At 32.7% G+C, this 27251-nt stretch overlaps 1 protein-coding gene across 2 annotated transcripts in view; it reads right to left on the bottom strand.

Moving 5' to 3' along the window:
- Positions 1-2717: 2717 nt before the first annotated feature.
- The window catches only part of LOC144963127 (DNA ligase 4-like), a 29214-nt gene continuing 4680 nt past the window's right edge, over positions 2718-27251 (bottom strand). For both annotated transcript variants that reach the window (XM_078896794.1, XM_078896795.1), the window contains exons 2-20: positions 26742-26939; positions 25043-25120; positions 23928-24029; positions 22727-23047; positions 21832-21936; positions 21038-21144; positions 20352-20497; positions 17900-17973; positions 16566-16702; positions 15778-15878; positions 14679-14860; positions 13671-13838; positions 12796-12933; positions 12083-12229; positions 9793-10043; positions 8025-8154; positions 6619-6713; positions 5215-5367; positions 2718-4848 (exon numbers count right to left, since the gene is read on the bottom strand). In XM_078896794.1, the coding sequence (XP_078752920.1) occupies positions 4704-4848; positions 5215-5367; positions 6619-6713; positions 8025-8154; positions 9793-10043; positions 12083-12229; positions 12796-12933; positions 13671-13838; positions 14679-14860; positions 15778-15878; positions 16566-16702; positions 17900-17973; positions 20352-20497; positions 21038-21144; positions 21832-21936; positions 22727-23047; positions 23928-24029; positions 25043-25120; positions 26742-26906 (2745 nt within the window). In that variant the 5' untranslated portion in view covers positions 26907-26939 and the 3' untranslated portion in view covers positions 2718-4703. The remainder of the gene's footprint in view (positions 4849-5214; positions 5368-6618; positions 6714-8024; positions 8155-9792; positions 10044-12082; positions 12230-12795; positions 12934-13670; positions 13839-14678; positions 14861-15777; positions 15879-16565; positions 16703-17899; positions 17974-20351; positions 20498-21037; positions 21145-21831; positions 21937-22726; positions 23048-23927; positions 24030-25042; positions 25121-26741; positions 26940-27251) is intronic.

Raw genomic sequence — 27251 nt, 5'->3', positions numbered from 1 at the left:
GGTTTATTTATTTCAAAACTTGACTTTTTGTACGTCCCGTTCTGATCGAGTTTTTATGCATGGATTGTGTTAGTGTAACGAAATGGGGGAGGGGGTAGAGGGGTAGAGCTTTATACGGATAGAGAGGGATAACAGGGAGGTAGGGGGAGGAAGATAGAAAAATAGAAAGGGGTAGAGAGAGAAAGAGAGGGGGTAGAGGGAGAAATGGGGACACAAACACACACACACTCTCTCTCAATATATATATATATAATATATATATATTTTATATATATATATATATATATATATATATATATATATATATATATATTATATACACTCCTTCAAATATATATATATATATATATATATATAAATATATATATATATAATATATGAGAGAGAGAGAGTGTGTGTGTGTGTGTGAGAGAGAGAGAGAGAGAGAGAGAGAGAGAGAGAGAGAGAGAAAGAAAGCACTAAGCATAGAAAGAGAAATGGAGATAGGGACAGAAAGAGAGAAAAGATAGATAGATAGATAGATAGAAAGACACAGTGAGAAAGTGAGACAGACTTGGGACAGATATATCTGTATGTATGTATGTATGTATGTATGTATGTATGTATGTATGTATGTATGTATGTATGTATGTATGTATGTATGTATGTATGTATGTATGTATGTATGTATGTATGTATGTATGTATATATATATATATATATATATATATATATATATATATATATATATATATAGTGTTGTTGTTTTTTAAATTATTGACACATTTCAGGTTTAAATAACTCCAAAGCTATGTAAGATTTCATCGAACGTTATTTTGCAATAGGTGCAACATTTATTTAAGTTTTGATTTATATTAGTTTTAACATTTTACACCCTTTCGTAGGTGAGTTATGATGTCATGAGTTGAAAAAGGTTATTTTGAAATCAATCGTAGTTTACAGTTTGTCTGTTATTAATAATTGACACATTTCAGGTTTGAATAACTCAACAATAGCTGCAACGACAACAGTTTGTTTTCAACAGAGTAATCCAAATTTATTAAAGTTTTTCTGATATCTTACTTGTGATCGTGTGTTTACGCAATCGTCCGATTTAATTTTCCACGTGACCACCACCATTTTGAATGACAAGTCGCAAGCGTCTCTATCTTTTGCAACATGAGTAATGTGACAGAGCGAATGGCTTCTCTTATTATTATTAATTTTTTTTTTTTTTTTTGTTTGTCTTCAGGTGACGCATGTCTCTCATGGGGTGTTCTAAACACTCTGCTCTTCACATATTCCATAAAAAGTCAATGGGGGTTAGATCAGGTATCTTGGAGGCCAGGAAAGTGGACCATCTCGGCCGATCGATCGGTTTGGGAACTGTCAATTTAAAAATTTCCTCACATTAAAAGTCCAGTGAGGGGGAGCTCTATCTGTTGGGAACGGATGTTAGATTAAAGATCATCAAATTGAGGTACTCTGTATGATTCTAACATGGCCAGATAGTTTGTTTGTTGTCACTGTCATGTCGTCATAAAGAAAGGACCAACCACTCTTTCCCTGGTCAGTGTGGTGACTTTAGGGTGAGTTGCGACGACACTTGATGACTTCATTTGGTTTTTGTTTGCTCCAATTTTACAGTGTCAAGACAATGTTCCAAGTTGATATCCTCAGATTGACACGTTAAAAGAAATAAAGTTCCACGAATAATGTCGGACAAATCGAAAATAAATTACGATTTATGTTAAAATTCCCCTTTTCTACTGATGACGGCATAGCTCAGCTACCAAGGGCGCATAGTATTAAAACTTATATCAATCATAAATTAAATAAATTCTGCATATATGGCAAAAGTTCGTTTGATGAAATCTTACATAGGTCTCAAGTTATTCAAACCTGAAAAGTGCCAATAATATTTTTTTTAAAAACATTGTATATGTATGTATGGAGAGAGAGAGAGAGAGAGAGAGAGAGAGAGAGAGAGAGAGAGAGAGAGAGAGAGAGAGAGAGAGAGAGAGAGAGAGAGAGAGAGTTTCTTTTCTCTCGCGAGTCACACACAATGTAGTCCCAGACCAACTTGAAAAGAAGAATTGTAGTAATTTAAAAATATTTTTTAAAAATCCGAGCTGTTATTTATCTAGATAAATATCCACTAGACGTGCTCATCGCAGCGTTTGACTAGGGGCCTCGAACGCACAGTAACATTTAACGTGTCAGGCAGACACACTGTATGGCTATTACAATTATTTTCTTTTTAATTTTTACAGAGACAACACATCACTGTTATCTTCTTCTTCTTCCTTTTAAGTCTATAATTTCAATTTCTAAACACCTGTGCACGGTAAGTTGATGTGAATAACGAGCCTTTATTAAAGGACTCATCTTTGCGTCGCCCACAGCAGGACTTGAACCAGGGACCCAGAAGTCCGAATGTGAATGCCATGCATACCACTGGACCACAAAGCCACACTTTAAAATGGCAAAAACCCATTTCTATGTCCCCATTTGTTGCAACAAGAGTTGACTGGGAATTTTCACCCACGTGTCATACATAGCCTGCCTTTGGATTGTAAAAACCACTGTGCACATATTCGTAGGTTTGACAATATTTAATGCTTTTGTTTACGAGTACGAGTAATTTCCATGACAATAATGAGCCCAAAACAATTTGATTTGTCAGACCTGCAAATAAGTTCACGTCTGTAAAAACAAACAAAAAATTCAAAATCTCCTTTAGTTTTATTCTTTCATCTTTACATGAAACATTAAAAAAATGTTTATTGAAAATTTAGTTTCGTTTCAAAATTTGTGTAGAAAAAGAGTGAATATCGAAGTAGAAAAAAAAATGATGATGATGATGATGATGATGATGATGATGAACACCAACAATAACAACAATAATAACAATGATAATAAATAATAATAATAATAATAATAATAATAATAATAATAATAATAATAATAATAATAATAATAATAATAATAATAATAATAATAATAATATATTATTATTATTATTATTATTATTATTATTATTATTATTATTATTATCATAATTATGATGATGATGATCGTCGACGACGACGACGACGACGACGACGACGACGACGACGACGACGATGATGATGATGACAATGATTGTGATGATGATGATGATGATGATGATGTTTGTTTGTTTGTTGTTTTTAAGGGTTTTACGGCGCTTGCAACACATTAAGGTCATATCAGCGCCAGTAAAAAGGAAGAAAATGGGATAGTAAAAAGTTCTAGAATTACAATAAAGCATCCAAGAAAAGGGAAGACAAAGGGGAGTTGGTTCAAATAAGAAACAGGTGTAGATTCCAAAAGCACTCTATCAAAGTACGTAGTTTGAGATCACGAAAAGTCTCATCCAGACACAAGCACAGGTCCCCGCTAAGAGGAACACACTCAAATGTTTTACAAATCATATATAAAATAAAGAAAGCACAATACAGTGCATAACAGAGAGATGATTTACAATGAAAAAAATATCATTTCCCAAAACTAACTATACATTCGACTGTTTCCCCCTTAGCCAGGACCAGGACAAAACCAAGTAATCCCATTCCAAGACAAAGACAGAAAGCATGTTGGAAAACAGATATAAGGGGATAGAAAGATATACATTGTGAGAAACATCATCAAGAAATGAAAGCCTACACTACATGATCCTTGAATTTCCAGGTTTGAGAGATTTTGATAAGATGAGGTAATTTTAATTGATCAATATTAGAAGGACGATTTTGTGGCAGAAATTTTAGAAATGTGTTTGGTTTTTTTTCAAAGTATGAGAGGACATATGGCAAATCAAATGGCGTAAAATAAAATATATATATCAAAATCAAAATTATGAAAATGGACACAAACCTAATTCTATAGAAAACCTTACACATACCATAATCAATGCCTGCTACAAACTTAAAGTTAGAATTGCTGGTTTTACTCAATGAGTCAAAATTAATCAAGTCTATCAGCATATACTGTTCAAATAAAGGTATATTTAAGAAACGGTATTATTTCTTAATCATTCCAATAAATAATCAATCATTGCCATCTTCCACATGTTCCGCCATGACAACAAGCTAACGTTTTGCTTTCAGGTTGAATAGACGGGCTGACTTACAATTAAACGTCATGACTCTAACTAAACGGTTTAGCCAACATCACACAAAGCTCACCTCTAACAACTACAAACACTGAAAAAGTAAAGCAATCCTTCAGAGCTATAAGGCCGATGGAGGCGAAGTTTATCCCCAGGTTCTAGAGCAATAGACAGGCATAAGCAATTGTTTCCTACCCTTTTGGATAAGATGCTAGTCTATGGCAACTTACTGTCTACAAGATCTTACAGACCCAGCTATGTTGTAGGGACAGGGGAGGGAGAGGGTGTCAGGTAAAAATCTTGACTTCACCTGGGATCGATCTCAGTCTCTTTGTATGAGAAGTGAGTGCTGACCATCTGAGCTATTGGGACCCCTACAAACACTGAAAAACTACTGTCAAAAATGGTAAACGGTAGAAGAGTTCTCTTCTGTCATCTTTCTGTATTATAGGTGATGTGATTACGTTTTTACTGTTTTTGTTCCATGGCTGAAGAAGCAGTTTGAGCCGAAAAACCATGCTGTGTTCTTTTTTTTTTTTTTTTTAAGCTGCTATAATCTATTTTTGTACATTGTTACCCCAATTGACGGTATGCCTTAAGAGTCATCTACCCCATAAATTCTTTCTGCACACAGGTCGCCTTCTTCTAAACAAGCTCTCATCCATTTCTCTGATACAATGTGGAATTTTTTCTTCCTTATACGTCTGACTGCCTTCAGGTCTGAAATGCGTGTCAAATCCCTGAGAAAGAATAAAGGAGTTGAAATCAGGCTATTACTGATTTTCAGTCAATTTATTTATTTATTTATTTTTATCAAAGTTAAGAATTATGATTTTTTTAAAATAAGTTTTAAATTTATAAAATAAAAATAATTCAGATAAGTTAGCTCACTTGACTCAGGTGAAATAATTGAATTTTAAAAAAATACAACAATAAGAAAACAAAACTTGTAAAGTAAAACAAAATGCTATAAAAAATTAGGAGATATTATTAATAGGCAAGACAACTTCAGAGAAACTGTTATTTATGGGTGCTTCATGAAATTGCCTTGTCATTTAGAATCACCAATAATACAAATAAATAATGGGCTTTATTGTAAATCGTACCCTTCATCCACAAAAACGTGAGACACTTCGTCATCAACTGCGTCGACAGTGGTGGCCCCAAAGAAACGTAACTCTAGTTCAATTAAGTCCAGAGGACAATTGGGAATGTGGGTTGTGGGGTCACCAAGGATCAGATTCTTGTCCACGTAGATTCTGTGAGGAATAAGGACAGAATGAAAAAATATTTTATCAATTAGTATAAATTTATGAAAATGTATCTATGAAACAGTGTCAGACAAAGCAAAAAGAAAAATACAAGAAATAAATCATTTCAAAACATCAACCTGCTTTGATTGGGGATTGAACCTCCGACCTCCTGATTACCAGTCAGATAAGTTACAATTCCACCACAGAGGTCATCTGATAGCTGTGACAATGCAAAGTTTATATTCTTCTGTGAAATATTTCCAGCAAACATTGAACACGAAAGGACAAGGATGCCCTTCCATTCCAATATAGAATTATGTGTGGCTCGGTGTCTTGACAGATCACAAAAGTCAAGCAATGTTAAGCATGGTCAGTGACTCAGTGGGTGACAATGATTGTGGAAAATTATGCTCCTGATGTTGTGTCCTGGGTTAGGTAATTAACACACATTATCCCACTCAAATCAGGTGTGAATGAGTACTTGGCTTTAGGCAACTGATATTGTAAGAGTATTAGTATAAAAAGGATGCCTAACTAGAAGCTTGGTATTGGCAATAAAGGTGACCCTCGAGTCACTATAATAACTTTTCTTACATTTTTCACTTGGGACTCCCAATATCTCAGTTGATAGAGCACTCGCTTCACACGCAAAGGGACCGAGATCGGTCCAGGGTGCAGTGAAGATTTTTTTTCTGAAACCCTCCCCCCCCCCCCCCCCCCGTCCACCCAGCAGTGATTGAGCAGCTGGGTCTGTTAGATCTGGTGGAAAGTACTTTGCGAAAGACTAATGTCCTATCCATAGGGCAGCAAACAATTGCTACTGTCCATTTCACGATATAGAAGCCACGATAAATTTAGGCTCCAAAGGCCTAATGGCCCTGAAAGACTACTTAAAATTTTTCAACAGTCTGCATTGATTGTACTAAAAATTTTTTTATTAAAAATGAATATGAACATTTTTATGCATGTTTCCACGCTCAATGCGCTTCACATTGTTTCATTTATTTCTCCCTTCACCCAACCAACAATCCAATGGAACCATATTTTCCATTTCATATAGTTCCTGTAGGGAAACTTTTGGTACTAACTCTTATTCCTTACATCACTGCCTATAGCCAGGTACTCATTTACTTCTGAGTCCAGTGAAGTAATGTGTGTAAAGTGCCTTACCCAAGGATGCAATGTTGGGACCAGAATTTTCCACGATCATTGTCACCTGTATTACTACATTCCATTATCCAAATGTACATTACAAACCTGCATTTTCTGAACAGTCCGTAGGGTGACTCATCTGGAAAATATTCTTCCTCAATACCACCAATCACGTCCTGGGACACTTGGTTAACCTCAGGCTTAAAACAGAGAGAGAGAGAGAGAGAGAGAGAGAGAGAGAGAGAGAGAGAGAGAGAGAGAGAGAGAGAGAGAGAGAGAGAGAGAGAGAGAGAGAGGAGAGAGAGAGAGAGAGAGAGGAGAGAGAGAGGAGAGAGAAGGGAGAGAGAGATAGAGGAGAGAGAGAAGGGGAGGAGAGAGAAGGAGGAATAGAAGGCTGAGAGAGAAGTGGGGGGGGGTTGTTAATTACACTGAGAATGAAATCACTGATTTATAATTCTTCTTATAAGTTAGATATAAAATGCATATAAAATGATACAAGACTGATCTCATTTAAAAAGGAGAATTAAGCAAGCAAAATTTAACTAAAAAGCTTATGGAAACCAATTCAAGCACAGGATTGGCAAATTGATTTATTAAAAATAATGTCGAGTAAGTCACAGAAAAATGCAAAGTGGTCTGAAAACAATGCCAAACTTTTCCTGGCATCATTTTATCTGCTAAAATGCACATAAAAGGGGAAATATGTCTTATATACTCATCATGCTTCACGAGTTAGCGTCTTGATTAAATAAAAAATTCACATATCGTCTTGCTAGTGTAAGGTTGAAAATGTGTATGTATTTTTAAAAAATTAATGTTAAATTTTTTATAAAACAGGTAAGATTAAGAGATTTGGCAAGCCTGTTTAAGCAGAGAACATGTGTAAACTCTATGAGCTTGAGACCACCAAGAGTCCCACATATACACATACAAATAATCGCGTCAAAATACAAAAAAAAAAATGAAGCAGGGGTAACTCAAACATTTTTATAATTAAAAGATAATATAATGTTGAGATATGATTTACAAAGAAATAAATATCACCGCACATAAATAAAGATTTATTTGACTATCCTTGCAAAAGACTCCATCCAAGAAGAGCCCAAATGAAACTAAGTGGTCTCATTCTTGAACAAGATTTAAAAGCCACAATGAAAGAACTAATGATATAGGAGGGGATAGAAATGACAGCAAGAATGTGGACTAATGTATAGGCCATCAGTCCAGATGACAAATTTTCCTTCTGGACAGGAATGGTTAGTTAAAAATTGATTTGCAATGAGAGAGTTACATAGCAGACCTGTAAGTGGCATTGGAACAAAATTGTCTGAAAATTTTTGACAGAATGTAAGACATATGTTTTAAGTCAATATGCTTACATTAACTGGAAATAATAATGAAAAGAGTAAAAATATATTTAGGAAATCCGACAATTGTCGGATATTTCACAAGTTTGACATAACATAGGCATGTTGATTTTACAAAATAAAATTTCACACAAGTTAACCAACCATCCTGGAAAATATATCTCTCAATTTATCTTGTGTGACATCACATGTGTAGCTGTCCCCGTATGGGTCAAAGCCTTGTTCAAAAACCTTTTTGGTTGCCGCTGTGGTGTGAATCATGTCGCTTGGAGACCTGCACCAAATACACACCAATATTTTATGTTATAAGAAATTTAAAGAATATGAGCCATTTTGAGCTTTTATACTCAAAACCTTCTTAAGCCAATAATAAAAACAACAATACTTCATTTAAAATCCAGGAATTTGGGATAGACGATGGCAAAATGTATACAATATTATGTCTGTTTGCAAATAAAATCTGGTCATTATACTTTTTTTCAAACAATGTGGATAATACTGTTTGAAAATAAACTGACTAGTAGAACAAAAGATCTGTATCCATGGGCGGTTTGGGTCTTTTCTAAAAAAGAATTTAATTACCTATATTGGGCGGTTTTAATCATTCTGTATCGTCATTATAGGTTAAAAAAACAACATTTATGGTGAACATTTTTAATTATCTGTGTTGATACCTATTTAGGGACCTAATTTGGGGGTCTGTCATCCAAAAATATAACAATTTTGTGGCAAACGTTCCACAACAACTAATGAAGGAATGACCTCCATATTCTTCCTTCTTGTAAACATTGTACCATAGTGTGTCACCATAGAGAGATTTTACGGCTTTAGCTTATGGAATTTTTATTAGAACATTATAAAGTTGAGAATCCAAATGTTATGACAAAATTGATGTTAAAAATTCAGAATTAGGATTATGATTCAAAATTCAAATATCTTATTTTAAAAATCTCTTATGGTCATATAATACATTATCTCTATGACAACTGTGGAAATTTTCAGACAATTCCATTGAATAGATTCTGAGAAAATATCATTTTCCACCAAAATCTCAAAATCAATTTTTCGAAGGATTTTCCTAATAATTAGACCCAAACCTCCCTTAATTGGATTACATAATTTCCTCCCTCCTCTCCTCTCCTCTGGATCCTTTTTTGTTTTGCTATAGTTTTTTGGGGGTTTTATTTCAAACATTTATTTTACTTTTTTTTTTCTTCATGCCAGATTGTAGAGATCATTATTCCTTGGGAAAGACATTTCACACTATGATCATTTGATCACACACAGCGATGATCCCACAGTCCCATTCTCTTGTGTATTTTGATGAGTTTCTTCAGAGGGCCTGCTCAGTATCTCACAATAGAAGGTTATATTGGCATCCAACATATAACATAGATTCCAATCAATAATGACAACACTGTCTGATTACAAATCGTGCTTATTACCATGAATTCTTGGTCTCTGACAACAGAATTAATTAAAGAAATTATGGTAGATTAAAATCAGATGCAATCTACAAAATGACATTGATTAAAAGACACGGAAAATTCTGAGTGAGTTATATATTGTGTCATGCTGCTGGGAAAATTAAACAGTTAAAATCCCAGCAAAGAAAAAATTAAAAACTTAAGGTGTCTCAGATATCCAGTCAAAATGTACAGAAAATATAAAGGGTAAGTGTGACTCTTCTAACAAATCAATACAAATACAACTTTTCAGCCAATGACTGTCTTCAGGGGCCTGACAAAATAACCCAAAAGAATGTTGAGAAAAAAATTAATTTATACTAAAATAAAGAGATTACATTATGAAATTGATAGGAAAAAATTTCATTTAAAGGTTTACTTTATTTTACTCTCATAATTTTCTGCATGTTATGTCTGCCCCCTGAGCAGAGACAGACCTATCTCACCATGAAATCCAACAGCCATTGTCTAGCAGACGAATCAACCAATCAGCTTTCACCACATCATATTTATCCCTCTTGACAAGATTGCTGACTCGGACATTTATCTTTTCCACAACAACACAGAGAGTGGAATTATCAGGGTTTTGTACGACGGATCCACCAAACTCCACAATCTTCCTTTCCAGATCTTGTTTTGGGTAAGACGATGGTCCATTTATCACACAAAACTCTTTGCCTTCCAACACCTCTGACAGCTACAGACAAAAAAAAAGTGTTAAATATACAGTGGAAGTCTATGATAATTAAAATAAATCAATATAAAAATTTATAACACACATTTTCATAGATCATCATGTACAAGACACTTCACAGTGTCTCATTTATTTCCAACACAGATCATACGGAATCAACTTTCCATTTCATACAATCCAAATTGCCTGTGAGATGTCCTTATAGCATTAACACTTACTAAAAAGGTACCAAGGTTGAGTGGAGTAATCTGTATAAAAAACCTTATCCATGAATACAACACCAGAATCAGTGTTTTATCATATATGAGATCCATCCCCTCCATCTGGTTTTATGTTCGGCTGAATCAGATGTCAAAACTCCATCCCCTCCATCTGGTTTTATGTTCGGCTGAATCAGATGTCAAAAACTTACTCCAAAATCAAAATGATCAGAAATAGGAAATGTTAGCTTTTCACAATTAAAGCTATAGACAAGAACAGAGACTGGGATTACACGGACGATATAGCATTACTGTTTAGCGAGCACCAGGATGCAATGGAAAAAGTAAACAATCTAAATGAGATCCCACCCAAGATTAGACTAAAAATGTACTTAAAGTAAACGAAAGTGATGGAAACAACATGAAAACAAATGTAACAGGCTCAAGAGGACTCTACATTGGAACTGAGAGAATTGAAGAGGTAGAAGACTTCATTTATTTAGGATAAAAAATAACAAATGAAACTCAGAGGAAGAATATGCAAGGCAAATCAAGTTTTTGAAATGCTGAGGGAAATTTGAAGCTCCAAAAACTACAGACCAAAACCAAATTGAAACTTTTCCAGACTAATGTCCTTTCAGTCAATTTGTATGGCAGCGGATGTTGAGAAAGCAACAACCAAACTAACTAATAAATTGGAATCATTTCAAAACAAATACTTCCAAAGAATTTTAGGAATATTTTGGCCCAACAAATTAGAAATTAAACTCTAAGAGAAAAGACAGATACAGCTTAGCAACACCTATAAAGAGATGCAAATGAAGATGGACAGGACATGTTGCCAGAATGGAGGCAACTGCTTTGCCAAGAACTACACTCTACTGGACGTCTGATGGCAAAGAGGCAGACCCAAAGAATCCTGGAGAATATCCGTAGATAAAGAGCTTATAGAGGCTGGCTTTAACTGGAATAACATCAATGTTCATGCAGTTGACAGACAGAAATGCGCCCCATGGCTTGATAAGGATTAAGTAAGTAACACTTAAAGCAACTGTGTTCGTTCTCCTCAATAAAGCTTACAAATTTAACTCACAACAGTGATCATTAATTTGAGAGATGTATAACAGCTTCAAAAAGAACAAAATACCCAACACTGAAGATTTTAGACTAAAAACACTACTTCAGCCAAAAATAAAAACATAAATAAATCACTAAAATTCCAAATCGATGGCACAAAAGTATTTGGTATGTCTTGATGGCGAGTACAATCTCGAAATGTCATTTCAAGACCGTACCAGCGAACATGATGACAATGTGCCACATTCTTTCTCCTTTCTGTCTGGATTTTAAGTGATGTAATGTTTTCATTGTTTTTTCTCTTGGCTGAAAAAGGTTTTGAGCCCTAAATGTTCCATTTTTTGTTATATAGCTCTTTTACAAAGCTGTCATGTTAATTTTTGCCCATTATTTATTGCAATTGTAATTAGTAAAATTCCAGTCAGGTTTTATATATTTATTTATGTCTGTATATTTTTGATATTATATTTTCTTTAGGTAACTGGATGAATCCTTATTTAATATAAAACTGTGTACAATATAGTTTATAAAATATCAGGAAAAAAAAGGTAAATACAAACATTTATATAGTGCATTTCCACTGGTTTACCATGCTCAATGCGCTTTGCAATGTTTCATGTATTCCCCAGCAGGTCAAATGGAACTACATCTCCATTTCATACAATACCAGTCACCTATTAGGCACCCCTTTTGTACCAACTGGTCACTGCCTTTTGCCAGCAACCAAATACCTTTGATACCAATATCAAAGACATTCAACTTTACCTTGGTAACCTTTGACACATCCACACCTTTAAACTGTTGCATTAGAGTCGGCCTGACAACTCTTGTGATCACTTTTCGTTTCTTCTTAGTCGGTTCATCTGTGTCACCCAATTCATATCTGGATCCGGCCAACTTTCCTCCTGATTTCTATTGATTGTATAAAATTAAAGTGATAAACTTTCCTCATCAATATTATGTTTTCAAGGTACAGCAGCAACTATTCTTTTCTTTTCTATTATTATTATTATTATTATTATTATTATTATTATTATTATTATTATTATTATTATTATTATTATCATCATTACTATTATTATTATTATCATTATTATTATTATTATTATTATTATTATTATTATTATTATTATTATTATTATTATTATTATTATATTATTATTATATAATAATTTGAAATAAACAAATCCATAAACAAACGATTTTATTATTTTATTTTTTAATCATTAACTGATTAAATCGACAGCACGTCAGCTTTTATGTGTGTTTTAAAAGTTTAAAAGGATGGGGATGATCTCAGAAACACTGGTAGGGAATTCTAACATTGAACAGCAAATGATTGAATGCCAATCTTTGGTAGCATCTTTGTTCAAATTAATTCATCATTCAATCTCAAAAATGGTTCCTAATTTCTAATAAAAATCCAATTATAAATGCATTGTCAACAAAGAGACAAAACAAACATCATATTTGATTACCTGTCTCAGATCATCAATATCGGCTGTTGTCATACATTCAAACCATGCCTTGTCATCTCTGATCATCTCCACACGTGGGAATCGCAATGTACTTCCTGTTTTAAAACGTTCACTCTCAATTATTTCAGCAGCTTTGATCTGAGGGGAAAAAACGTACAGTCAATAAATAAGGTTTTAAAAAGAAAGGAATCAAACAAACTGACTCTAAGAAATACATCAGGATAGATGGTTGCAAACAATCATTTTATTTAGATCAAATTAGAAAATTGCTTAGGTGAAGATGTTGTTAATGCGATTTGTTGTAGTCATTTAATGGAGACATTATTATCGTTATTATCATTATTATTATTATTATTATTATTATTATTATTATTATTATTATTATTATTATTATTATTATTATTATTATTATTATTATTATTATAAAATCCTTATCATTATCATCATCATTAGTATTATCATTATCGCCATCATCATCATCATCATTATTATTTTATTATTATTATAATTATTATTTTTAATATTATTATCATTATTATAATTATGTTTATTATCATTGTTATTATTATCATTATTTTATTATTATTATTATTATTATTATTATTATTATTATTATTATTATTATTATTATTATTATTATTATTATTATTATTATTATCATTATTATTATTATTATTTTTATCATTATCATTACTGATAATAACATTATTATTGTTATTTATATAATCATTATTAAAATTGAAACAGTCAAGAACAAAATATCAAATTACATCAAAGTATCATATCAAATACTAAACTAAATCGCTTTAAATTTGCATTCTACTAATCATAGTTAGAAAATAGAACCCTTACAAAATACTAAATAGCAAACAAACCTGCATTAGACAAGACTTATCTGGCGATATCCACAAATCTGGTTTCTCCTTGAATCCTGATGCCAATTCCAAATGGTCAGGCGGATTTCGTTTGTCATAGACTTGCCAGTGAGATGCCAGTTGCTCATTGAACTCCCTCAACTGTTTCTTGCTATATCCGGAACCAACCTTGACAAATCACAGCAATCAACACATTCTATGACCTGAATACAGTTCAGTCATAAATCCATCAATATTGTTTACATTGATAGATTTAAAATATATGTTCCAAGAAATAAAGACCAAATTTATAAGAACTCATTTGTTATGCACATGGTGGAAACATGGAATAGTCTCTCTTTTAACACCCAATATTGCATGTTCTTTGAACCAGTTTAAAATTATGAATGACAGTGAGTCCATTTTTTTGAGATTTTTCTATAAAGTATGTACAAATTTTGATTTAATTTTGAACATTTTTCAATACCTTAGACATCTATAACTCGTAGTTTTTATTTCATATTGTCATATGGATATAATGGCATTCATTACATTTAACAACTTGTACAATACTGTCTATAAATGCGACACACCATGCTATTTGAGATTATATAATTATGCGCTTCTGTGTTTAGCATTTAAAATATTAATCTTATATTCACCCTTCAATGAGGTAAGATAATGATAATTATGGTGAACATTTCTACTGTGCCATGCCCTCCTCATAATCAGAGGGCTCTGTGTGTATTACAGCAAAAGAATCCTTTGAAACATCAATGGTATATAAACGTCAATATATATATATAATAAATATATATATATAAAAAATCCTCAATATTATTACCTTATTATTACTACTGTTATTTATCATCATCTTATCATCCTTCTTCTTCTTCTTTTTTTTTTTATTATTATTTTTATCATCTTTATTATTATTTTTATTATTATTACTATTATTATTATTATTATTATTATTATTATTATTATTATTATTATTATTATTATTATTATTATTATTATTATATTTACCTTACAAAATGAATTGAAAATTGAGGGCTTCTGGCCTTCCTCAGGAGGTACGGCCACTGCACACAGAAAGTGGGATACAATCCCACCTCGATGGCCAACTCCAAAATAACCGCCTACTATCAGAAGGTCTAACTCATCCATCAGACCACCGACATACTCAGGCTTAATTTTGTACCAGCCACCTGAAATTAAAGAATGCACATTTGTATTGAGCAAATCCACCACGACCCGTCCATGGGAAAATAAATGACAGCTGCTTTAAATCTTACATCTGTATGACAATACAATGTCATTTTTTTTTTTGTTTTTTTTTTTGTTTGTTTGTTGCTTTAGGTCTCTTCCAACACAATTGAGGTTATATGAGAGACCGCTGAAACAAAGAAACAAGCAATCTAACAAAAATAGTACAAATGTAAATCAAAATCATAACCTAAAGATATCATAAGCTAAATTATAAATAACCAAGAACAAACAGGCAGAAGATTTACAGAAAAAAAAATATCCCCTGTCAAAAATACAATCACAAACCAAAGAAGCAGGATAGGCTAGTAAAGAGAAGAAGAAACGACATCACTATCGGATCGTTCACCCATGCGAACATCATAGGTATATGATTCAAGGGTGATGCTCCCATCCAACCACCCGCTACAATGTCATTGACAATGTTTAACATCATTTGACTTTTAAGACAAAATGAGTGACTTTGTCTATGACCTTCTCAGATACAACATTAGCTCTGATTCCACAAAATCTGACTAGAAATTGTAGAGACTTTGTTGTATCCTAATTATCATTGTATTATATAATGTGTCTTAAGCGACAAATTAACGATCTGGGAATGCTGTGTGATAAAAATCTGAAAAGGTGTGTATGAAGAAGTATCAAACAAAGCAGAAAGAAAAAAAAAATACAAGAAAAAAATTAATCCCATTAAAATCAACCATAGACCACTCTGGTAATCAGGAGGTCAGAGGTTCGATCCTTCATCGATACAGGCTGATTTTATATGATTTTTTTTTTTCTTGTATTATTCTTTCTGCTTTGTCCGGCACAGTTTCATACATGCCTTTTCAGATTTCTATATCATGAGTCTACTCACCTTTCCTGACATTGGGTCTATAGACACTGTCTACAGCCTTCACCATGATTCCTTCCTCCTTGTTATCGATGGCTTTGTTCAAGGCATCTGCACAATCTTGACTGAAAATGATGATATTATCATTATTAAATCTATTATTATTATTATCATCATCATCATCATCATCATCATCATCATCATCATGCCTTTTTCATCCTGGGTCAGGGTATAGGCCACAGACAAACAGTTTCCATCCTTCTCTATCCTGAGCTAACTTTTTGATCTCATTCCAGGTCTTACCACTTCTCTGCACATCAGCTTCCTTCATAAATTCTGTCATTCCAGAAACTCCTCTGTCGCCCAAGCTAAAAAAAGGATTTGATTTGTCTGTCTGCGTTTCTGTAACGGTTTGAGTTTAACGGAAAGGGGTGTTAACCCTTTGCCAACCCCCAACCTGGAGGACCAGGTGACTCAAAGATGGGGGAATCACACGCCTTTTACGACACGCTGGCTTGGCGTTGGGCTATTCTTGACCCTCTCAGTTGAGGGACCCCGGACACCACACATCATCATCATCATCATCATCATCATCATCATCATTATTATTAATTATTATTATTATTATTATTATTATTATTATTATTATTATTATTATTATTATTATTATTATTATTATTATTATTATATTATTATTATTATTATTATTATTATTATTATTATCATTATTATTATTATTATTATTATTATTATTATTATTATTATTATTATTATTATTATTATTATTATTATTATTATCATTATTAACTAACTTTGTGTAGGCGATGGTGTGTTTGGAAGGCATGATTCTTCCCTCTATTGTCTGAAAGACAGTCTCGATCAATGGCAGTCTGTCTTTCAGGACGGTGTTGGTCAAAACCCTGTCATTCAAAAGCAGGACATCAAACACCTGAAATATCAAAGTCTCATTCAGTTTAAAAAACCTATAAGTAAAATAAAATGTGACCCATCGTGTCAGTCTGGTATTAGGTCGGAATGAACTGAAGGAAGAAAATTGAGTTTAAAGTCAAAACGATCAGAATTGTGACCCATCGTCTCAAAATGGTATTATGACTGGATGAACCAGATGCAAAAAAAGTTAAATTAAAGTTAAACTGAACAAGAATATGAAATCTTGGTTTTTAGCACTTTAAAATACTATATAAATTCTTCAGTAAAGCAAATAAACTCAACCCAAGCATGATATTTTTGGTTATAAATTCAATTTTCATCACCTTAGCCATCCCGACATAAGACTGTTTTGGGGGAGTGGGTCACAATGAGGAAAATTAAGTTGTTTTTTAAAGTTTAATAAAATATACACATTCTCCTCCGTGGAATATAAAAGCTGAACCTGTGTCTGCTGTTTTTGGCTATAAATTCAATTTTCAACAGCTAAATCCCTCCAACATAATATCGTTTTGAGTGGTTGGATCTCGAAAGATAAAACAATTCAGATTTGTGGCAAAAATGTAGGTACAGCTGAAGCAGAATGTCTTAGAAGTGGAAATTCTGGGCAACAAGCTTGTCTGTCCTTCACTTCTTACAATCCAAAGGGTTTGGGTCACGCCTAGGTCACAAATTTATCTTTACTCTTATCTACTTACGATTGTTACTGTTATTGTATGATAAAAATAAAAAAGAGGTTCCTCTCCCTCTTCCTCATCTCGAATGTTTTTGACATCTCATACTCATAAGGCTTAGTATATACATGTCCCATTTCAATGCCATGATCCCTGCTGCTGATGATGATGATGATGATGATGATGATGATGATGATGATATGATGATGATGATGATGATGATGATGATGATGATGATGATGATGATGATGATGATGATGATGATGATGATGATGATGATGATGATGATGACATGATGACAAAGTGAGTGATTATGATATGAGATGTATGATGATGATGTGAGTTGATGATGATGATGAATGAAGAGAGAGTTTGATGAGGACCTTCTCATCAAGTAGACTTTCCCCTTTGACAGAAGTGTTAAATTGCTCGCATAAATTAAGTCATAAAATTAAGGCTTTAAAAGCAAAAAATAAATAAATAAATAAATTTGTGTAACACAATTCTAAAAGGTAAGAATTTACCTGAAGACAAGGTCGGTAACCTGTTCTGTCCTCACAATCCCTGGACTTGATATCAAACTTCTCTCCCTTTGTACCTGGCCATTTGAGAGATTTTCATCATTTCTTATTCCTCCATAGTCTTTCATACATAAATTGCTTATAAACATACACTATTGCTGTTAACATTGCTCTTTACGGGCCGTCATGGACTGACAATGATTCCAATTGATCGCCTTATTCCAAACAAAAGAAGACACCTCTCATACCAGGTCCCGCAGTCAATAGTTAATGCTCATCTCAACTCATTTTTTCCAAGCACCATCCAAATATGGAATTCTCTGCCCGAAAATATTTTTAAAATTAATGGCCAAATTGAATTTGACAGAGAAATCCATCAAATCAAAATAAAAGCCTAGGTACATTCATTTGTCCTCACCGCACTCACTGTCACAATTTTCTTCGATGCATGGAGTTGTGACTTAATGACAAGACAAGACAATATAGCACGTAATTCATCGTTTAAAAAAAAAACATATAAATTTCAGCTTTTATTTAGGGCAATTAATAACCACATGTGCTCAAAGCACTTTACAAGAGGTCCAAAGCCAACAACAACATTAAACATGTAGGACAAGTAACAAGACGAAATACCTGTAAGGATCTATGACAATTTCTTTCAAAACCAAAACAAGACTGAATCAACCAAGTACTAATCTTACACCTGATCAGTGAGAGAATGTGAGTAAAGAGCCTTTTCTAAGTACTTAAATTTGCACCTCCACAATGGAACGAACCTGAGACATAGAGGTCAAGCATTGTGAAAGACAAGGAACTGAGTGACATGGATGTACAATCTTATCTGTAGAGATGTGCCTTAAATGACAACTTATCTCCAGGTTCAAGTCAGTATAAAGTTTCAATTTCTTTAAAAATTAGAAGAATTTTCTTCAATCTTGAATGGATTTATTGAAGAAAAATGTTCTGTTTCAAATCTGGCAGGGGAGAAAATCAATTCGTTGTCTTTTAGAGGGAACGTCTTTTTAAGATGCACTTCTCTCCTATTGTTTGAGTGTGAAGTTCCCAGTGAAACACTTAGTTCTAAATATAGAAATATATGGCTATGGGATACATTGCCAAAAGTAACTTTTATATTTCAGTATGTCAGATTTTATGACTGATTCTTACATGGCACTTAAACCTTCAAAATATTTTTAACAAATTTGTGCGGCTATGTGGTCTACTGATATGGCACTCGCCTTCAGGTCAGAAGGTCCAGTATTCGAGCCCCACTCTGAGCGGCGCATAGTTAAGTCCTTGGAAAAGGCTCTTTGCTCACATTCTCTCACTGTACTCAGATGTAAAATGAGTATCTGGCTGAAAAAATTGCAATATAGTCTCAAAGGCATCATGCCTCACCCCACTTGTTACATGTTGCTGTTGGCAAGGGACTGTTTGTAAAGCACGTTTAGTGGATATTGAGCTATATAAATGCTCAACTGCTCAGGGTTTGCCATGAAGACAGAGTAAAAAATAATTATGTATCATTGTTAACAAGTAGATATAAAGGCATTAAAGAACAATCTGGCAACACTTATCAAATGACATGCAGACTGGCCAACCCTTCACATTCCAAAAGTAGAATCAGAGTTTCAGAAAAAAATTTGAGATTTAAAAAAATTAGGAATTCGTAATTTTACTTACCACAATCACTACACCACTATTTAGTTGCTTTCTACGACACGCAAGCAAAATGGCAGTCCTATTTATATTCCAGAAATTGCATTGTGAAGATGATGATATCCTCATGCTTCCAATGCCTGTAACAGGCACTCTTTGTAACGGACAGTTGATTGTCTGTAAACTTTACTTGGTGGCAGAATTGATTTCTTGAAGTCTTTTTTTTCTTCACTTTTTTCAGTTCTCCTGGTCCCTTTCTTATCATTATCATTTATTTGAAAATTGGAATTTTAGAGACAATGGTGGAATGGCAGAAAGGAAGAGTGAAAATCTGAATGATTCGGCCAAATGTGAAAGGAATGACAAGTATACGAATGTGTCATATGTCAATAAAAAAAAAAAAATGAACATTTATATGGTGTATTTCCACAAAATTACCATGCTCTAGTGCTTCATAATTTTTCGTTAATTGCCCTTGCAGACCATATGGAACCATATTTCCATTTCATACAGTACTACTCACCTGTTAGGCATCTATTTTGTGCTAACACTCTTACAATATATGTCACTGCCTGTAGCCAAGTTCTCATTCACAACTGAGTTGAGTGAGGTGATGTGCGTTAAATGCCTCATCCAAACACAAAGTGAGACCAGAATTTTTCTTGACCACTGTCACCTATCTGGAAACTGACCACACTTAACATCACTTGACCTTTGTGACAATATTAGACACTGTATCGTTGAGTGACCGGGCCACATTACAGCGAGATATTGATTGATAAAAAAAACAACTCACCATATGTTTTAGATACCGCATGATACCCCAGCATCTCCCCATCCAAGATGCACCTCTTTATGTTTGATTTAAAACAATTGGCAATGTAGGGGGTCAAGGTTCCTTCGTAGGCATTGGGTCCAAACACATTGGTGTAGTCATTACCACTGGAGAAGTACAAATCAGTATGATGATTTCAATAAAGCCAATTTCATCATTTATAATCATACAAACACACACAGAAACAAACGCACAAACATGAACAAACATAAACTATAATCACTGAATAAACAAATATTACCACCATCACACACATGACCCATGTAGACACAAACAACACACCAAAAGCATGTCTCTCATTGATATTACATTCTACAAGTAAATGGTGTTCATTAATAGTAGTAAAAAGAGGCAATGATAAAAACAGACACAACGGAAAAAAATACAAATTGATAAAAACAGATACTATACTAAAGACATAATGATAAAGCAGACTTAATGGCAAAAATAGACTTAATGATAAAAACAGCCTTAATGATCAAAACAGACTTAATGATAAAAACAGACTTACTGTAAAAAAAACAGAAATAATGATATAAATAGACAAAATGATATAAACAGACAAAACGACAAAACAGACATAATGATGACTTCGTGTTAAAATCAGATCTTTAAAAAAAAAAAATTAAAAAAAAAAACAGACTTACCCTCTGGAAAAGTACTTGTACTCATCTCCATCTTTGTGCAAAAGGAATCGTTCTCCGTCATACTTGGTCTCAATCACATATTGTTTATTATCCATCTTTTCCTCCACCTGGAAATTGTAACAAATTGTTTATTATCCATTTTCTCCTTTACCTATAAAATTAACATTGCTTATTTTCTATCTTGCCCTCTACCTACAAAATGTAACATAAAGTCTATTATCCATCTTCTCCTCTGTCAGTAAAATGTAACATATTGTTTGGTATTCATCTTCTCCTCTGCCTATAAAAATGTAACATTTTGTTTGTTATCCATCCTCTTCTGTGCCTACAAAATATAAAATATTATCATTTATCTTTTTCTCTACCTATAATATTTAGCATACTGCTTTTTGTCCATCTTGTCCCCTATCAAAAACGTAACATATTGTTTGATATCTATCTTCTTTTGTGCCTACAAAATGTAACATACTGTTTATTATCCATCTCTTCCTCTATCTACGAATATGTAACAAGAAAATAAAACTAACAAGAAGTTCCACTCGTTTATCTCTCACAAAAAATACCACAAACCACCATCTGACTACCTCCTTCATTGAAAAGGACTCCCGCAATGGTGCAGATGAACAAGCTAAGGATTCCAAAACAATGATACACAGCTACAGAGATAAGAACAACAGATTAAAGAGATGGACTTTGTTGACCATGAAACCCATTGTACATGAATAAATACATTTTATTTTGGGCTCTATGACAAGAGACCATGTGTATTTTTATAGCTGTTAAAAATGTGTTACCTCGTCAGGTGAGGCAGCTTCCCCTAGCATTGGACTGAAAGGAGAAAAAACAGTAATGCCAATTTCATGAGAACGAGTCTTCGGATCTTTTAAAAGTCGACACACCTGCAGGATTATCACAAAAACAAGAATGGCATTATAAATGAATTCAATACTTCAATAATCAAAATACATTGATTGAGGCTATAAAATCACATAAAAAGTTTTGATCATTCACATTATTTGATAATTTGCTAAAAGAAAAATATACCATGAAAACCAATTAAGCCAAAAAAAAATTTTTAATCAACAAACCCAAATAAATAAATTAATTGAAAATAGGTCAATACATCGTAATTTTATCCTCTTTGTCTTCATAAATAAAAAACAACCAGAAAGTGCTAACCCTCGTAATATTAATAATAATAATAATAATAATAATAATAATAATAATAATAATAATAATAATAATAATAATAATAATAATAATAATAATAATAATATAATAAAATAATAATAATAATAATAATAATAATATAATAATAATAATAATAATAATAATAAAATAATAATAATAATAATAATAATAATAATAATAAAAATGGACTCTTACATAGCACACGGTATCCTCAGCCATGAGGCTCTTAATGCCTCACATGAACACAAAATCATTTTCTAGAAATTATCAGATAGTTTTTAAAAAAAGCTTTTCAAGAATCCTTGAACACAGACAATGTTATGGACTCTCAAATGCTTTGTGGAATGCTTTTCTCAAACCATCAATAAACTGACAAGAATTGTTCCCAGTGCAAGGTTTATATTTTCTGACTGAAAACGGTTTTGAGAGTATATAAAAAAGAAGAAAATAACAATGTGAAATTGAATGTAAGCTTCAATTTAATATATGAAGACTCACCTTCTCTAGATTATTACAAACATTGTACAACTCCTCAGCATCCGGATGGTAGACCTTAAATATTGACGTCTGACTGACGCCAACTTTCAGGTCCTTCATTATCATTCGAATCAGCCATTTTTGTTCTGTAGCATTCAGGTTGGTCAACAAGTGCAGCATGTGTTTCCTGACAACAGTGGCAGAAGTTGTTTTATCTTTGCTAGCATTCCCTAGAGCAATGGCATCCAAGTCATTATTCACCTCTTCCACCGTAAGAGAGCCTCTGTCAGGGCAACGGTTTTTCAAGACAAAATAAGCAACACTTGCAAAGTCACCGGCATCCTGGTGATAAATATTATTGAGAGAGTCAATGTTTATCAATACTAATATTATTGTTATCACCATCATCATCGTGGGTGAAAGCAAGTAACAGGTCTGAAACATGAAGAGTGTTTCTTTTATCTCCTAAAAACTGAAGGGGTTTTCTCCAAGTGCAACTATGTGGTCTGTTACTCGCCTTCAGATTGGAAGATCCAGAGTTCGAGTCCGGCTACGAGCCTTGGAAAAGGCTCTTTACTCAAATTTTCTCACTGTACTTAGGTGTAAATTGAGTACCTGGCCATTATCAGAGTTGTCTTTGTTCGAAAAAAAAATTGTAATATTGCCTAACAGGCATCGTGTTTCATCCTACATGTCAAGTGTTGCTGTTAGCTAGAGACTTCTTGTAAAGCGCTTTGAGCATGTTTAGTGGACATCGCAATCTATAACTGCTCAAATTTTGGGGTTATTTTAGCTATAAAGTGTTCCCCAAAGACCAGAAACATTGAAAAGGGTTTCCCCAATGGCCTGAAACCTGAAACTGACCCGATTCTCAAATAAAAACCAAAACCCTGCAAGGTATTAAATGACAATGGTGTTATTGATCTTAAAGGCTCAGAGAGAGAATTCTAAATGGTCAGTCTGTGTTTTTTTTAATGATCTATCATCGAATGTTTTAAGTCTTGTTCATGGTAAAAATATGAAAACTTCTATATCATGGTAAAAATTGAAAATGTCTTTGTAAATGAGAAATTCATTGTGGTAAAATTTTTGAGAATTTCTTTATCATGGTAAAATGTGAGATTTGTTTATAATGGTGAAAAAAAATGAGAACTTCTTTAATATGGTAAAAATATATGAACTTCATTACATTTAATTTGAGCAAAATACAGGAACTACTTACTCCTTTCGCCGTTTTTGGAGCTTTGAAATTCAACAACCTATTTGCATCAGGGCTGTCGTTACCAAGGCACAGGACTTCGATCAGTAATTTGGCAAATTTGTGCTAGAAAATATGAAAAGAAAATTTTGCATCAATAATTAAATACATAATTGTTTTAAAGAGGAAAACCGGTCATCGTGGCCAACAATTATGACAATAATAAGATGAACAATAATAATGATAATAATAATAATAATAATAATAATAATAATAATAATAATAATAATAATAAATAATATAATAATAATAAATAATAATAATTAATTAATAATAAATGAAAATAAATGATGATGATGATGATGACGATGATGACGACAAAATGACAATAGCAACAAATAATAATAATAATAATAAAATAATAATAATAATAATAATAATAATAATAATAATAATAAAATAATAATAATAATAATAATAATAATAAATAATAATAAATAATAATAATAAAAATAATAATAATAATAATAAAAATATATTAAAATATAATAATATATTATCTATCCATCATCATCATCATCATCATCATCATCATCATCATTATTATTATTATTATTATCATTATTACAATAACAATAATAACAAAAATAAAATTAAATACAAAAAAAAAACAAAAAACAAAAAACAAAAAAAAACAAAGAAAGATGATGTAAATATGCATCACCAGAATTAGATGGTACAGATTACATGACTTTTTCAAATAAAGGCTGAAAACAAACAAAAAAATCTTTGGTAACTTGAGAATTATATAGAGTTGAAGTGGAAATTGTGGCAAATAGAAGGGAACACACAGCCTTAAAAACAACTTTCATGAAAGATTTTAAAATTCCAAAATAGTTGGAATGCTCAATTTCAAGAAGAAATGCAAAATGCCATTTAATCAGACAGTGAGTTAACAAGACATAAAGCTCAATAATTTATGTAAAATATTATTGCACTCTGGACTTTTGTTTGAAATGCCTAAGAGAATGCATCTGAGATAAAATGTCAACATGAAATAAAAACCTACACAGGACCATAAGGAAGGACAAGAAGAAGAAGGTGAGTGCCTTACTACAAGATCACAATGCCGCACAAACCTCTTTGAATCCATATGCCATTCTTTCTTTCTCCAATTGAGGTAGAAGCAATCTCATGGCAGGATAGAATGAGTCATTCTGAAATGGCAAACAACTGTGTGTGAAAATGTCAAACAAAAATGCAATTTATTTTTTTAAAATATAATAATATATTGTAAGAGATAATTCCATCAAACTTGAACAAAAATTTCAATATACATGTTTAAAAAATAATTTAATTGAGAAAAAAAAAAGAAATATCAAATAACAAAAACAAAACTTCAGTTTCTATTTATATTTTGAAATATCCACTAAATCTGCTCAGAGCGCTTTAAAAGAGGTCCCAAGCCAACAGCAACACTAAACATGTAGAACAAGATATGGTCAATGTAGGCTATTACAATTTTTTATTGACTAAAAGATCACTACTCTATGACACCACTTGTTTCTTATATTGTTTATTGAGTATAGTATGATCAGCGCTGATAGTATTATAGATAAGAGTATATCGATAAATAACACAAGAATATACTTATAAAGCATTTCTAGGTTCGAGCCCTTGCTTTGACATTTTCAAACAAGCTGAAAGACACAAAGAAGTTTTGTCCTAGGAATGGTCCAGCCCTCTTAACTCACTCAACCCTAACACCGACTATATCCGTAGTTTACCCATGTTATTTTTACCCCATGCCTATTCATTACAATTTTTTTTTCTGAGACAAATTATAGGCGGAGAATCAAAGCTAATGTTTTTATTTTATTTGTATGTTAATGATATGTGTACATGCTCATTTTTAATACTTTTTTTTTCCAATTTGAAAAGTAGTGCAAAGCTCTAGGATTGAGTGAGTTAAGGGGGCTCATGGGTGCAAATTGGGTCGGTTTGGGTGAAAATTATCAATTTTTGGAAGTGACTGTTTTTGATCAATTTATTCATTCCTTATTTCATTTCAACCCATATTTTTGATGAATGAATAGTTTAAAACAGTCAAAAATGCAATTAAAAACTCCTACCCAACATTATCACATGAACCCGAATCAATCAATCAGCATACAGCATAAAACCAATCAAAATAAGCATTTAATCATCCAAAACTATTTTACTGTGATTAAAAGTGTCAACTCTCTAAAGTGGAAAAAACAAAATATCAAGTTGGAAGTAACACAGCAGAGGTGCCACATCAGCTTTATGAAATTTCCTGTACTTATCTATTCAAATCCTGGACACAAGATGACAGCTCTTTGGGCATATACTTAGAAAAAAACCGAAAGCCAGGAATACTTTTTTCACCACTTTTGGATACAAGAAATATAAAGGCAGACCATTCACATCAATTCACACTGTCCTGAATAGAGACCTAAAACGGCTCCAAAATAACCAAGAACTAAAATCAAAGCAAGATCTTAATACCAGCATTCACAGCAAATGACTGTGAATCGTGGAAGGAATTGACACATACAATTAGAGAGGTAGCCAATGCATCCCGATCGGATGATTAGGAAGCGAAAGACTTTGAGTCAGTAAGTCAGTTTCTTAATTTCCAGTATTCCGGAAATTTCTGGTGTGTCATCTCTGCCTAAATTTGGCCCCACCTATCAAAAAATGGCATGTTTTTACTATCACCACACCCAACTCACAAAGCTTTAACAAAACCACTAGTAGTAGATAGTAGTAATATTGCTTAACCAAGGGGTCACACATTCAATTTTTATGTCCTACCGAATCAGAGTCATCTTTGTGAAGTTTGATGTCAAATTCTCTCCATTTTTCGATGAAATCAGAAAGAATCAGTTTTTTCTTATCATTGCCTCTTGTCTTTTGTATCTTTTCAAGCAGTCCACATAACTCTGAGAATCGAACTTGAGAAGAAACTGTAGCTGCCATTATCTCCCTTTAGTTATAAACAGTGACGTTCAGCTGAAATATAAAGAGTGAATGGAAAGCATTTATAAAATTACACAAATAAAAATCAACACAAAAAAAAAAAGTCATGTTGAAATTGCAACTCTTCCAAAATATCGGAATCAGTCATTTCTCCAAAAGTATCCATTGAGGGAATACGTTTGCATTTCAAGTTCAGTCCCTTTGACAGTGATCAAAAAAATAATTACAGAGACGCACATCAGGACTGGTATATATATTAGTTTTGTGGCTTGTTGACCTTTAAGAGTTTTGTGATCTGTGAGTTTTGTTCATTCATAGAAGTCATCCAGCCTTTAGAAATTTTGT

This window comes from Berghia stephanieae, chromosome 1 (assembly GCF_034508935.2).
Source record: "Berghia stephanieae isolate SIO BIC M18660-M18661 chromosome 1, UCSD_Bste_1.3, whole genome shotgun sequence".
Classification (NCBI taxonomy): Eukaryota; Metazoa; Mollusca; class Gastropoda; order Nudibranchia; family Aeolidiidae; genus Berghia; species Berghia stephanieae.
The sequence above is the reverse complement of the archived record's forward strand: the minus strand, read 5'-3'. Positions and strand labels throughout refer to the sequence as shown.